A 14,455-nucleotide genomic window follows, 5' to 3' on the forward strand; every position below is an offset into this window, starting at 1 on the left:
TTGATTATAAAGATGTATTACTAACATGATAAACGATTCCTGTTTATTAATATGAAGATATTCAAATAATATGTAATTACACAGAAATATACCGTGCTATATTCTATTTCTATATAAATGTCATTCTTTAGGAACTGATGATTTATAAGCAGGTACAGAGAAATCATCAGATTCTAAGGCACAAGACTTAAGACTTTCAGAGGTCTGAATTTTCTGCACTTCACTGTGAACCAATGTTTGTTATACCACACACTAGTCTGTACTGCTAATGATATATAGAAAGGTCATACTGAAACAAAGAACTGAACACAGTTCAACTCGTTTACAGGGAGATGTCCCCACCAGAGAAGTACTGTGGAAAGAAATTCAACTTTATGAGGGCATGATTTCTTTAAGTTTTGTTCAAGTAAGGTGTGTTCCAGGCCAGGACTCTATCTATATTGAAGAAAGATTCTGATTTATCACAAAAGGGCTGGGTCAGAAGTGGCATGGCCTTGCTTGCGTCTAGCTAGCTTGTAATTTCCATAGAGGTCTCCACACAATAAAAATCACACTGCTGTTGGGAGGATTACATATTTTCTCCTTTCGGACATTGCCACATAAAACTTCCTTTGTGTCATGCACAAACAAGTGGTACCACAAATGTTCACTGACAGGAAATGCTTAATCCTGTGGAAGGTTTGTGCTGCCTCCAAGCCAACCAATTAGACAGCCATCCCTCTGAGACATCTTTCAGGGTGTTAGACTGAGCCCCACTCATGGTCTCCTTGGAACATTTCTGACGAATATATCTGCTCCGAATTTCTCCTAGCCTTCTCCAGAGCAGGTATGTGTTGTCAAAAAGCTGCAAGCTCAGAAAGACACTTAACTTCAATCATCTGAATAATAGCCCATTGACTTTAATGTCCCCACTCATGAGCGCAAAGTTAAGCACATGCTTAAGTGTTCTGCATATTGGGATCCTTGTATAATTTACATTTAATGTGCTGCAGAGCAGAATGTAGAAAATAATTCATTTTTCAGTTCCATGGCCAAGTATCTATTACTGCAGAAATAAGCAAATCCATTTTTGCAGGGTATTGGTTTTGGTTTTTTTTTTTTTCAGTGAAATTTTTGCTTTGTATCGACCTGAAATGTTTCATTCATCCCTCAGGATAACACGTTGTTTTGTCTTTCAATTAACTCTTTCCTTCATTACAGAAAAAAATATTTTTTTTTTCCTTTTCTTAAACGTAGGCGAATTTCATGATCAGTGCCTTTAAGAAAATAAGTAAGTAAAAAATACACATCAGAGACATCAATCAAAATACTTTGTTTCAAATACACTAAAATGATCTACTTTGGCAAATACCAGATTTTGGACAGTTTTAACTCCAAAACTTCATTTTTCTGGAAATAATGGATACCCATTGAAAAAAAAACAACAAAAAATAGCTGGCCTATGCTTCATAGAAATAAGCTCTTTGTCTCAACATTTCATTAATATCTTAAAAAGCAAATAAGTTAAATACATGTGAAATCACAGCAATCTATATTAATTTGCAGGCATACAGAAATCCATTTCTCTTCTTTTTATGTCAATTACAGAATTACCATTCTGATACTTTATTAGCCTCTTTGGCATCTCCAACTAATTTATAGGCATGGATACTATTTTTTTATTATTATTATTAACCTACTGCATTCTAAATTATTTTATTTAAATGCTCTGCTGGCTGTCCACATTTGCTTTTATTCTATTACTACTGTATATGAATGGAAATTATGTATAGCTATTAGATTATTTCACACATTAGCTCATTTATATAATCTTTCCTGTATTTATTGCCTTCGTTAGACTGAAATACCGCAGGCACTTGTATCTCTAACGAGTCTGAAGCTCTCCCATTATAGGAAATTGGGTTATATCTCCAGATTACAGCCAGACAAAACCAGGCGCGTGCACTGGCTGCGGCAACCTGTGACAGGCCATCCTGCTGGCCAGCCATTTTCAGGAGGGTTGTGGTCACGGTGGTCCCCAGAAAAAGACAGCCAGGCCCACAACCAGCCACACCGCTGCACGGGGGGGCCTGGTCAGGGTGATGAGGGCAGACCTAAGCGTAGGATGAGGGCAGGTCTCAGATCAGCTCTAGGCCTGCCGGTCGTGCAGGATCAGCGCTGTCCTCCAGGAGGAGCAAGTTTCTCCTCCCCAAATCTGCCCATGTGTACACCAGGTTTAGGAGCCACACTTTGACACGTGATTTAAGCAGCTGCGAGAGTTAACATGCTAACTGTGGGCTCCTGGCTCAGCTCTAGCACCAATTTTAAGCCAGCTGACAACAAACAAGTGGCACTGAGTACAGTGAGCATCACCTGAACACACCCTCAGGGCCAGGAAAGAGAAGCAGAGGCCGTGAAGCTCAGCACTGCCACCCTCCATACTACCTACCACCTTGGCACAGAGGTCCCTGCTTGAGTAGGTCTGCTCAAGCATCCCCACAGCACAGCAAGAACATGACATTAGTCGCTGTCCTGCATGTCATTCGAACAGAAATGCTGGGAAACAGCTAAGATACCTTCCAAGTCCTCAGACAACTGGAATGATTCAGCCTGCACTTCTGGGGACGTAGTGGGTCAACAGCTGTAGGTACCTTTCAGAGTAGCTCTTTCTGAGCAAGGACCACAGTGTCCACAGAGATCCCTGGGTGAGTGTTGCAGGAGGGCAGCCAGCCTGACCTTGATGAGCATTCCCCCAGCAGGCACAGTACTGGATTTTGTGAGCGCATCTGGCATTTTGGCTGCTCTATAGTTCTGTCTTCCCCAGGTACTGTCATGCTAGGAGATCTGGTTCTAGACAAGTAGGTGCAATGTCCTTAAAAGTATCTAGACCTTCATCTACCAGCTTGGATTTCATTCTCTGCTGACTCCTTGCACTGGACACAGCTGCCCTTACTGGCTGTAGCAGGCCAAGAGCTGATCTGCCTCAGTTCTGTTGTGGATATCAGCAGTCACGATGGAGATAAGAGTCTAAAAACTTAAGCCATTCCTCTTGGCCACCCAGCTCAGGTCAGCAACAGTCTCCTTTGTAAATCTGAACTAGCTAATTTAAGCTGGCAGGAGAAGGGAGGAAGAGCACAGCACAACTCCATCTCCAGGGTATGTGCATTGAGGGGGTTGCAAACACTGTGCAGATTTCAGGAGGAGGATAAAAGAGAAGATTTAGAAGAGTGAATTCCCCCCAAACCAGGTCATCCTGAAGTGGGGCTTGGATACTTGGATGACTGCTCTCAAATTCTGCAGGGAGCTTTGCACAGAGAGTGGAAATCCATGTGCCCAGCAGATCAATCTCTCGCTCACCCTTCTGGATGGAGTTTTTCCCACTTGTCTATTCTCAAGAGACAGCAGTTGGCCTTCACTTTTAACAGCCAATTTTCATCTGGTTCCAGATGCTCTGGTAGATCATAATTTTACCCATATGTTACACTTGCACTAGCAGCTGTGTTTGAGGCATATCACAACCATCTCGATACGTACTGTGGCCTTTCTCTTCGCCGAGAAACAGAGCACATGCTTTAGGATAGCAAAAGCAAACACAGGTAAGTAAGCAAAGAAAAGCAGAAGAAAATGACCTTAATCCAGTGCACACAAGAAACCCTACAGTGATATCGACCGAAATAGGGCTAGAAACCTATATCCAAAGGCTTTATGAAGCTCCAGGAACTACCACTTTCAATTGATATTTCACACACATATCTCTGCAGGTATGGAGAGTGTTTTGAAAAACATGAGGAAGAAAGCATAGCTCTCTCTATGAGCCTAAGCATAGCTCTCTCTATGAGCCTGTGCACAGCCTGAAACAATAGATCAGAAGTATGAACTACCCCATTTAGCTCAGACAGTTGAAAACCTAATGGTGACAAACTAATGTTAACCCTGGTAGGGCTGGTTGGTTTTGAACAGTGCCTTTCAACCTGAGGGATTCCATGGCTTCTCAGGAGCCTGGGCTACAACCTCCACCTGGCAGAAGAGCATCCCCCTCACCCCCTCCTCAACACAGAGCACTGCAAATGTGGAGACACTGTGGAACAAATTGAGGTTGGAATGAAAACAAATAACAGGAGCACCTCTGCAAGGACTGTACTATTCTGTGTCATATTTCCTTCCAGTGAGAAAAAAAAAAAGAAACATCTAGAGGGAAAAAAACAAAAGCCAACAAAAAAACCTCTTAGAAACAAATCCACCACAGAATTCCTAGCCTGATGCACAGGACACTGTATACACAAGGGGCCTGGCCACAATTTATTTCTAGACTGCCATGGGGGACTAAAGAGACAGTAACTATAACCAGACCAGCAGCAGCAAATCAACACACTCATTCCTCTTTTTGCTGTTATCCCTAATAACAGTGTATGTGACCTGTTGCTATGTGGTTGCCTGACAATGACATGACCCCTTAAGAAGCCCCAATGACTGACTAACAAATACAGCACAGGCAATCGAGCCACACAGAACTCAATTCCTTGTGAGTAACCTTGCAACAAAACAAAAATAAAGCAGTGTGCACAGCTTCAGACCCTCATGAGCCAGACAGCGCTAACCTGCATGCATGAGCAATCTCCTCAAAATCCTCAGTGCGCAAAGCCCAGCAAAAGCAAATGCTCTGTGAGTACAAAATGCATTGCATGTAAACAAGGCAGTGAAACACAGTGAAACAGGGAATGATTTTTTGTGCTAAGTCTCCAAAGGCCTTGAAAAAATGACAGTCTAACTTAAAATGCAAGCAACAGTAAATCATCAAAGCCAAGCTGATTTACCCCCATAGGCAGAACTTGTCCCCCGAATAAACTAACAGATCGTATTTGCTAGCATAATAGTCACAGTTCCCACACAGACAAATTATTTCATCCCAAAAAAACAGGTTGCAGCCATTATACACGTCACCTTCAAAGCAGCATTAATTCATTTCTTGCTGCCAATCAAGGTGCAGTTTGGGATCATGCAAGCAAACACAGTTCAGTTTTGTTTCCACAGTTCACTCCTGAAGTGCTTAAAATTTGTAAAAATTGAAGTGAATACCAGTGAAGAACAGTTGTGCTATTGAAACCAGGGACTACAGCAATGTTGCAACTGAAAAAATCTGAACATTTTCACAGTAAGAGTAGAGAAGAGAGAGCAACACAACCTCTTCTGTGAAGAAGGCTGCTTTGGGGGGATCCATTACCTTTTTGTCGCTCAAGCCGGACACCTGGTCCACGTATTCCTCTTGGATCATGAAGGCAGCCAGATTGGCAGTGTAGCTGGCCAGGAAGATGACAGCAAAGAAGGCCCACACTGACACCATGATCTTGCTAGTGGTACCTTTGGGATTCTGCACTGGCACAGAGTTGTTGAACACCAGCCCCCACAGCAACCAGATAGCTTTGCCAATGGTGAAAGAGGGACCTCCTGGCTCTAGAGTGATTGAGAAACAAGATCCCACAGTGAGCATCTCAGAGCAAATAGTCTGCATTTCTCTTTACATACATGTCTTGACGTCAGAGATAAGAGTAGTATCTATTCTTGTGAGATGAATGTCCATAGCTGTGCTTCCCGTGTTCATAACACCGTAGCTAAGCAAAGTGTGACCCTGAAAAGTGATTTTCTAAAACGTCTGTAGGTTTCTGTATTTATTCTGTCCCAAAGATTTTCAGTGAAGCTTTATATAAGGGCTTTTTTGTACCTGATTAGAAAATGTAGAACATTCCATTTCAGTTCAAGTGTAGTCACCAGAAATAGAGTTTTCTCAGAAGAACTCTACCCTCATTTCTAGTTGTTTAATAGTGGTTTTGTTCCTGAACTCCTACCATACATCTGTGCAAAATATGGCCTTCACTGTACTTGCACAGGTGCAAGAAAGAGCATTGTCTGAAATAACAAGGCTCCAGAAATACACCTGCAAGAGTGTTTTGTTACTGAGTCTGTTGATGTTACATGAGCCAGAGAAGGACCCAGCTCCGTCTCCATGTACTGCATCTAAGCTACATAACATCTGGCATATACTTTGGTCTCTCTCAGAAAGATCAGCAGCTTCAAGAACAGACCCAATGTTTACAAAGCTGATATTTTTCCCTTATTCACTTTTCAGAGTAAAAGCTCACACATAGCCCAAAAACCAAGTGCGCTCATGAAGCACCCTGCTTGAAACCTTGTGAAATCCTGTCTGGCTCTCAGCGGTCCCATACCCCTGGCATATGCAGGTTCCATTAGTGGGAACCAAAACATATGCTCAAATTGAGCACAAGAGGAACTGTCATTGAGACTGCAGCTGGAATTATTCAAAGGATCCTGCTTCAGGCACTGAGAAGATTCTCTTGGGAGAAGATTCTCTGGCACAATTCAAACAGTGCCTGTCACTTTTCTCATGGTGCTACCCTAGCTCTGCAACCCTTTGGTTTAGCATCCCATGCTTTATCTCCTCCCTCATGAAGGCTGGAGCCTGGTGCTGCTGCCTGTGATTAAGGTTGGCTCCAGCAGAGAAACAGAAGGGAAGAAAGTCAATTGATGTCTCCTCTCCAAAGCACTGAGCAGGGAACAGTATGGATCATCTGAAGGCACTAAGTGTGTGCGCTCTTAACGCAGCTGAAAAGTGCAAGGGGGTCACTGTGTAATCTGGGAATTGCACATTAAGTTCTAAGTAGAATCATCATCTGGCAAAACTGGAGCCTCTAGATGCAAGGAGACAAAGTTGGTGTAAAAAATTGGTTTGTCACTCCTTGCATTTTACATGCTGGAGTGGTAACTTTAAATTCCTCTTTACTAAATGAGTGAGACATCTGAGTCATGTGCCTCTGTAAGGTTCAGTACTTCAAGGTATAGGTGTGGACTTGCTCTGAGACAGGAGTGCAAGCCCTGTAAAGCAGCAGTGGGAACTGTAAGGTGTAAGGAAATCTCGGGAAGATCTTTTCTATAGTCTTCTCTCCACCAGTCACCCCATTTGCTTTCAGCCACAAATCAAGACAGCAGTGGGAGTCTCTAATCCATACCAGGGATCAGATTTCAAACTCTGAGTGACTCAAGAACAACAAACCAGTGTAGCTGGGGGCTAGACCAGGACATGCTCTTGGAGAGAAAATCTCGGGTGTTCTTAAAGAGAAAATCCAGGTTTAGGGGGCAGATTAATACTACTGTAGACTAGTTTGAATGCAGCCAAAATAACATTAGCAAGAACATTCATTACCAAAGAGGCATTGCAGCCTCTGCAGCTGCTTTCTACATCTTCGTGTTGCACGTGTCAGGGATAATATCTTCCTGATGGTGCAGTACTGTTCATGATTACTCAGAAATGTTGATACTGCAGCTGCAGTTCACCTAACTTAATAACTGCACGACTGCACACCTGTGTTAAAAACTGCTTCCGGTTCCACATCTGTATTAATAACTCCCATGAGACTCACAGGTTTAGCAATATTTACTTGTATCCAAAGATCTGTGTTGCCATGAAGACACCCCACAGTTCCATCTTAAGAGAGAAAAGTTCTTCACTTCCCCATATATGTGGTTCTGCCTGCATTCCTATAAACACTTTTTTTTCCCCAACCTGATCTAGTGGAAGGTGTCCCTGCCCATGGCAGGGGTTTGGAACTGGATGATCTTTAAGGTCCCTTAAATTCACACACAGTACTAAATTGGTGAGCAAATGCAAATGAATGCATTTTCTAATAACTCCCAATCCTACCATTCTTGACTGACCAGTAAGTCCCAGAAAGGTTTGAAGTACTGATTTGTCAGGGTGTGAAATAACAAAGTGACAACAGGCTCAACTTGCTAATTGTCTTCATACCAATAAAGGAGAAAATTCTGCCTCTCAAGTTGTCTGTCCACCCTGTCTTTAACTCAGGTTGTCTTCTGAAGATCAGAACCATAGAGTTAGGTCACTCATTCCTATCTTTCCTACTGCCTTTAGAATATAATTCCTCGCCCAATCCCAGAAAGATGAGTTTCTCATTTTCTCTGTTGGCTTTGGCAAGCCAGAGAGCCAATCTGGAGAGGGCGATGCCCACCTGACAGATGTGGGCTCTGGAGTACGGCACGACACTGGGAGGCTGGCAGTGCTGCTTGCTCTCCTGGGAGACGTAGCATTGAAGGGGAGATTGAAAATGGAGAGCCCTCTGATTGCCTCAGAGAGAGCAGCACTGCAGGCACTGCCAGCACCAGCCACCAGGATCTCTATCCCCTTCATGAGAAATGAATTGGAGCTAGTGCTTGCTTTAGAGATGAAAGCATCACAGCTCAGTCTCCCGAGCCAAGCAAATTATCCGTTATCCACATCTGTTCACTACAGAGATGTTTTCCGCCTCCCTCCCTGCCCTCTTTGAGCATACCTCTTAGAGTGGGCTAGATCTGTATCACATTTAAGCAAAGGAAATGTCACTAATGAAGGAGCCGGGATTGGAAGCAAGAGAGGATTGTGGCAAGGAGTGGCTCCCCTTACCTCTGCCATCAGCAAGGCACCGATTATAGCCCACAGGGCTGAAGTACTCAAAGACGAAGACGGCCACTGCAGAGATGATAAGCAGCATCACAAACATCATCACCCATACGTCAGCACTGAATGGCTCTGGAGAGGAAGAGAAAGCCATGCTGAAAGGCTTGATACACCACAGCCATCTTGCCCCTCTCTTTCTTTGCCTTCCGGAGCACTGCAGTGACAGTGTGTGGCAAAATGGGCTTGGGAGAAACAGAAGTTATTGCAAAGCCTTCAACCCTAATCTGAAAAACGTCTTGAATTGGCAGAAGCATAGTTTCTTTTTCTGTAATGACTACATTCATTCTTACAGCTACATTTGTGACACATGGCTCCATTTGGAACCACATGCAGCCACTGTGACACGCATTGATAAAATAAAATGCATTGATAAAAGACTGTTCCCAGGAAGTCCTCCAGCACCATCTGGAGAGAGTGGGGAAAATGAAACAGAACTGGCAGAGTTTCAGATGAGCATCCAACTTTTAAGACGCTACTGAGCCAAAGAGCATCTCCAAATTTCTGAGGTTCAGCCCTAGTGATAGTAGTTTTTCAGCTATTCAATTGAAACACTGGCTCATTCTAGAATTGTTAAGTATTTCCACTCTGCAAGTGTTTGATCTTTGCCAGGTTTTCTCCACCTCCAAGCCTGAAGAGATGAAGATGGGACTGTACCAGAACAAAGAAACCTAGAACTTTGGTCCATGCTACAGTCAATTTTGCAACCTCAATATAATTGCAATTAAAAAATGTTGAGTTTATTTTATTGTTGTTTTTACACACCCTAAGTAATACTGGTGGAATATTGGAAGCCAATTTTCCTTGGCTAAAGGCAAAAACTGCTGAAGAGCAAGTAGTAATGAACCAACTTCTTCAAGAAAAAAAAAATTACCCATATAAAATTATTTCTGTTTCTAAGTGTTCTCAGGTTCCTGGCAGAGAGCAGATAGTAATTATGTAACTCATATAGCGTGTTTGCTGCATCATAAAGCATTTTGTAAAGCCAAATAGTAGATACTGGGAAGACATGGGGAAATGCAGTAATACTTCTGCATTCTCCAACCACCCTTCTGCACTGAAAAACAATAGAAACCATTTTATTGGGATGCAGTGTCGGCAAAGAACTGACGGCTCAACCCTCCAAGTTCTGTTAGATCCCTAACTTCCTCCAGTTGCACTGTCAAGTGAGGATCAAGTTAAAATCTTCTTTACAAATAACGTCTCTGAAAGTACAGCAATTCATTGCTAATTATCATTGCTAAGAAGTGTACACTGGCTTACCAGCTACAATGTTTGAATCTTTTTTTTTCTGGCCTACACTCCTTGAACATGCTATTAGTTGAGTCACTGGGAAACCACATGCTGTAGGGTAGATGGCAACCCTGAGGAGCCCATTCTTTGCTAGGATTACTGAGAAATGCATTGGAACTTCTAGGCAGTGCCTGTTTGCATTTGCCTTGATTTTGCTTGCTTGGAATTTAGAACTAAAACATCACAGTTTATTTTTACATACCTGTCCCACAGGTACTCCTAAAAAGGAACTTTCAGGCTAAGAATCACAAGTAACCTTCACCTAATTTTTTATGAACACTGGTCTAAATTTTAATTTTAAATTAAAATGATACCTAAGAAGGCAGAAGGTGAGACAGTTCCATTGCTACGTGACACCATGACGCTGATTCCCGTCTCAATGAAGGGCACAGAGAAATCCACCACTTCTGAACGTTCCTCATTAATTGTGAGGGATCCCACAGCCATATAGGCCCTTTTGGTGACGACCTACAGAAAAGAAAGGAAGATTTTACGCACACAGATCCAGGGCCAGCCCCACTCAAGCACCACGAGCGTTCCCCTTCTCACCATTCTGCATCTCCATGCAGTCCTTTCACTCCTGTAATCCCATTCCCTGTATTGTTTCTATCATTTCTCCCTTCTAATCTTTCATCAGGACACCTTCTTCTTTCAGGGAATCTATAAACATTTATCTTCCCCTCAAAGCTGCTATGTGTATAAAAAATAAATCCGCAGAGGTCTTAGGATAAACACATCATCCACTGAGAAGATGTCTTATCTCATTTTTCTGTCCTTGCTTTCTCCTCCTTCTAACACTGCAAAGTCTTATTTCATTCTTTATACATCTTATATATGATCGAACCTTAATCTAGGCTGCAGCCTCTTTGGTGCATGGATATCACATTCTTTCTTTGACTATAAAAGCCAAATTTGTGACACTAAAAGGAATAATAATTAATCTTTGAGCAGGAAAGGTGGTCATGGTCAGAGTGTCAGAGCAGCTTAATTCACACAGTGCCCAGAAAGGAGCCAGTCATTTCTATCGAATCACTTCTGCCCCTTCCCTGAAAGGGGACAGAGTAACGATTGGAGATCAGACCTGACCTATAGCACCCAGCCCAGGAATGAAGACCACCATGCCCTCCCTTTGCTGCTGACCTCTCCAATCATTCCATTCCACGTCCCATTGATCTTTTTCCCATGCTTGCCATTAGTCACCAAGTAGAGGTCATAGGTGAACTTGACAGACTTTGAGATTTTCTTGAGGATGTCAATGCAGAATCCCTTGCAACACTTCTTCATATAATCTGGCTCTTCATCAGTTTTGTTCCTGAACCATCACAACAAAAAATTAGTTTAAAAAATCAGAGAAAATTCCCTTAATTCCCCTCTGTGATCAGTATGAGCTTCCCCTCCCACAGCATAATGTGGAGAACTTCACTTGTGATATCTGTGCAGGAGAGTGAAGGGTCACACTACAATGACTTTCCCAGTGGGGCCAGTCATGAACAGGCACAGGCCAGGCTGGGCAAATTGAGGTGACTTTTATAAAAAGGATTATCAGGATGTGCCAGTATTGGCCCAGCACTCTACTTCTTGCTGAGAAGGGAGAGCACAGTAGGAGGAGATAAACTCAGGGGTACATACTCAGTCACGATGCGTTTTTGGCAAGGGACTGTATTCCTCATGCAGGTGCCACTTAGGGGGTCCACATTCTCCACAATGACAAATGGTGCCTCTTCCAGGGTCACTATACTCAGGTGATCATCCTCACGCTCCTCCGAGTCAGGATAAAGCTCAAAGCGAGGCCACACATAGTACTTCATCTGCAACTTTTTTTCTTTCCATTTCCCCACCTGTGGAGACATACATAACACAAGATGGACTTCCGGCTGCCCCATCCCTCTGCATTAAGCACATTCCCTAGGCCCAGGCAGGAGTACCACTCTGGAGTGCCCAAGCCTGTATGGGACAGAGATGTTTTGGAGAAGAAGGCTCTGAGGAAATGGGTTCAACAAAGATGTCTGTGGCTGTCTCATCCCTATGATGGTCTCACTCTCTGGAGAGTGAATGGATGACCAGAGGGGTACCATCAATATGGTCAAACAGACATGACGTCTTTCAGCTTTCTCGGCCAAGCAACAACTACATATCTCATTGTCTCCTGAAAAGTTCAGCCTGCTAACCACAATAAAAATGATTGTTTTCCTGTTAAAAAAGAGGAGAAATACATATAGAACAAAAATGAAATGAAATGCAATTTTGAAACAGAGAATCTAAAATACCTCACTTGAACAAGTCAAAACAAATCTTATTTTCTTTTTCAAAATTTTGTTTTCATTTGTTTTCAGTGACATTAATCACATTAATTCACCTTAACCACAGTTAGCTTTATCCAGAAATAACTCCTTCTGGAAATTAGTTGCCCACTCTTAGTCAGGACTGAGTTATTCCAAGTGACAGAGGAGAGGCAACTTAAGAGGGTGATGTCCTCCAGTTTTAGGAGCGTCTTCACAGGATTTAAACACATACAGAGATACATGTTTAACAGTAGTCCTCCTCTTCCCTGCAAAGAGCTCACTAATATACCTACTCTTGTCCTTTCACAATGACATGTTTACATATCCTAGCTGGAAACAAGGAATTGTTCTGTTTCTGACATAGAAAATCAAGCAGTATCTAAGATTTCTATTCTCACAATTTTTCCAAAAAGATGTGTTGCAATTTTACATCTTTTTATTCTCCATTTCTTAAGCAGAGATCACACCTTTGGAGAGCAGAAAAGGAGGGGTGGGGACTCCTTTGGTTTATATCTACTGCCACAAATAAAAGTTGTTTTGAAGCTAATCCATTCCCTTAAGAGAAGATATGTGTAGCACACCCACTGCCAATGGTACACCGCTTCTTGCAAAAATTCCAGGAAAAGAAAACACCTGAACATCAACTACACTTTGAACTATCAAAGTCTCGCCTTTGTTCTCATTTCCCCCCATCACAGTTGACACTAATTAGCACCTTGGCTCTCAGCTCGAGCTGAGTGGGCAAGAAACTAACTGGGCTTGAGAAGGAACTTTCCTGCTCGATCCTCAAAGGAAGCCCTTCAGGCCGTGAAGGCGGAGAGGCTGTGTGTGTATGTGTGTGTATGTGGGATGCTTGTGTGCCTGCTTTTAGCTGTGTACCTGCTTGGTGGGTAAACAGAAGTGCTTCGTTCCACTGCAATCCAGCACTACCTCCCACCACCCCCAAATTTCAGTCATTTATTTATTTAAACTACAAGAAGGGAGAGAGAAGCACTTATTAGAGGCTCATAAGGTGTCAGTGGTTATTCTGTGAAACTCAAAGCCCAGCTGGGGTTTGGCATTTCAGAGCAGCCAGAATTCACATTAAACACTTGTCACCTTCAAAACAAACAAACAACCGCTTCATCTGGCCGTGAAAGAAAAACCCACTCTGAGGGCTGGTGAAAGGAGAAGAAAGGCAGAAGAAATCTCCCAGAGACAGCAGCCCCCCCATCCATCCTGCAGTGCAAACACGGCACCCCACAGAGAGCAGGACTGTGGTTTCTGCAAGAAGCAGGTGAAATGGCCAGGCAGCAGGCCGCTGAGTGGGTAGGGAGATGTTGTTTTAATTTTTAAATACACTTTGATCAAGATGTGGAAGTCAGCAGAGTGGGAGCCCAGCGAACTGGTGGCCTCTTTTAACCTCAAAAGCCAGATTATGTCGACCACAGCAGCGGACAGTCTCTAATCACACCCCTATGCAAGTATGCATGTGGAAAGTGCATTTCTGAGGGGATAGAGAACATATACCCATATGCTCACCCAGAGTCTGCTCAGCCTTGGACTTCCCACTTGTTGAATGAGCAGGTCAATTTATCATCAGCTGAGCCAGAGATTTCTGCAGCACAACTCTGGCCTTCAAGTAACTGAGCTCAAATCCCCAAAACCAATTCAGTGAAGCCACCAGACAAGTAGAATAACTGCACACACAGGGCTCAGGAGGGAGCGGTGATTAAGATGCTGCACCGAACAGCACAGACTTCAGCTCAATAACATTAACTTATCATGGAAATAAGCGGTTGATGAAAGAGGCATCCTGCAGTATCTCAGCAGCACTTAGATATCACAGTAATAGGCATGATATAAACCCCTAAGTGATAAATTAGATCAGATAGGCAAACCCAACTCGTAATTACCCAGAAGTTCTCTGGGACAGAAAGAGGACTTCATAAGGCTGCATGCTAGGCACGTTTCACAGCACTGTACTACATGGGCCAACATTATGAAATTAGGATGACAGCAACAGTCCTCTCATGGCCTCCTGAGCGCTGGAGTACCTAACCTACAAATACAGTTGTACGTGTCCCTTCATTAGTATCCCAATGAAGTTCTCATAAACTGTCCAAAAAGGAGGAAAAACAGGACGCAAGGACACGTGCTGGCCTAAATTTTTAAATTAACTATGGACTGTCTCAAGTGTATATGCAAATATTGCATTTCATTGCTAACCTGGACAATCAAGCGTAATGTATAATTACACACCTAGAGACATGTAGCGGGTATGAACCAGTGATACAAAGTCATAAAAGATTTGAGAACTAAGGGAGGGCAGACTTCTTTACATGCTCACGTATGTAGGGATCAAACATGTACATCTGTAGTTAAAGAGAAGCTTTAAGCC

The 14,455-nt window shown here is 43.0% G+C and overlaps 1 protein-coding gene across 6 annotated transcripts in view; it reads right to left on the minus strand.

Moving 5' to 3' along the window:
* Window positions 1-14,455, minus strand: part of GRIN2B (glutamate ionotropic receptor NMDA type subunit 2B) — a 265,833-nt gene that overhangs the window by 20,036 nt on the left and 231,342 nt on the right. For all 6 annotated transcript variants that reach the window (XM_021377811.1, XM_021377983.1, XM_021377897.1 and 3 more), the window contains 5 exons: window positions 11,423-11,631; window positions 10,934-11,105; window positions 10,108-10,261; window positions 8,450-8,575; window positions 5,201-5,430 (listed from right to left, as the gene is read on the minus strand). In XM_021377811.1, coding sequence (XP_021233486.1) covers window positions 5,201-5,430; window positions 8,450-8,575; window positions 10,108-10,261; window positions 10,934-11,105; window positions 11,423-11,631 — 891 coding nt within the window. The remainder of the gene's footprint in view (window positions 1-5,200; window positions 5,431-8,449; window positions 8,576-10,107; window positions 10,262-10,933; window positions 11,106-11,422; window positions 11,632-14,455) is intronic.

The sequence above is a fragment of the Numida meleagris genome, chromosome 1, assembly GCF_002078875.1.
Source record: "Numida meleagris isolate 19003 breed g44 Domestic line chromosome 1, NumMel1.0, whole genome shotgun sequence".
Classification (NCBI taxonomy): Eukaryota; Metazoa; Chordata; class Aves; order Galliformes; family Numididae; genus Numida; species Numida meleagris.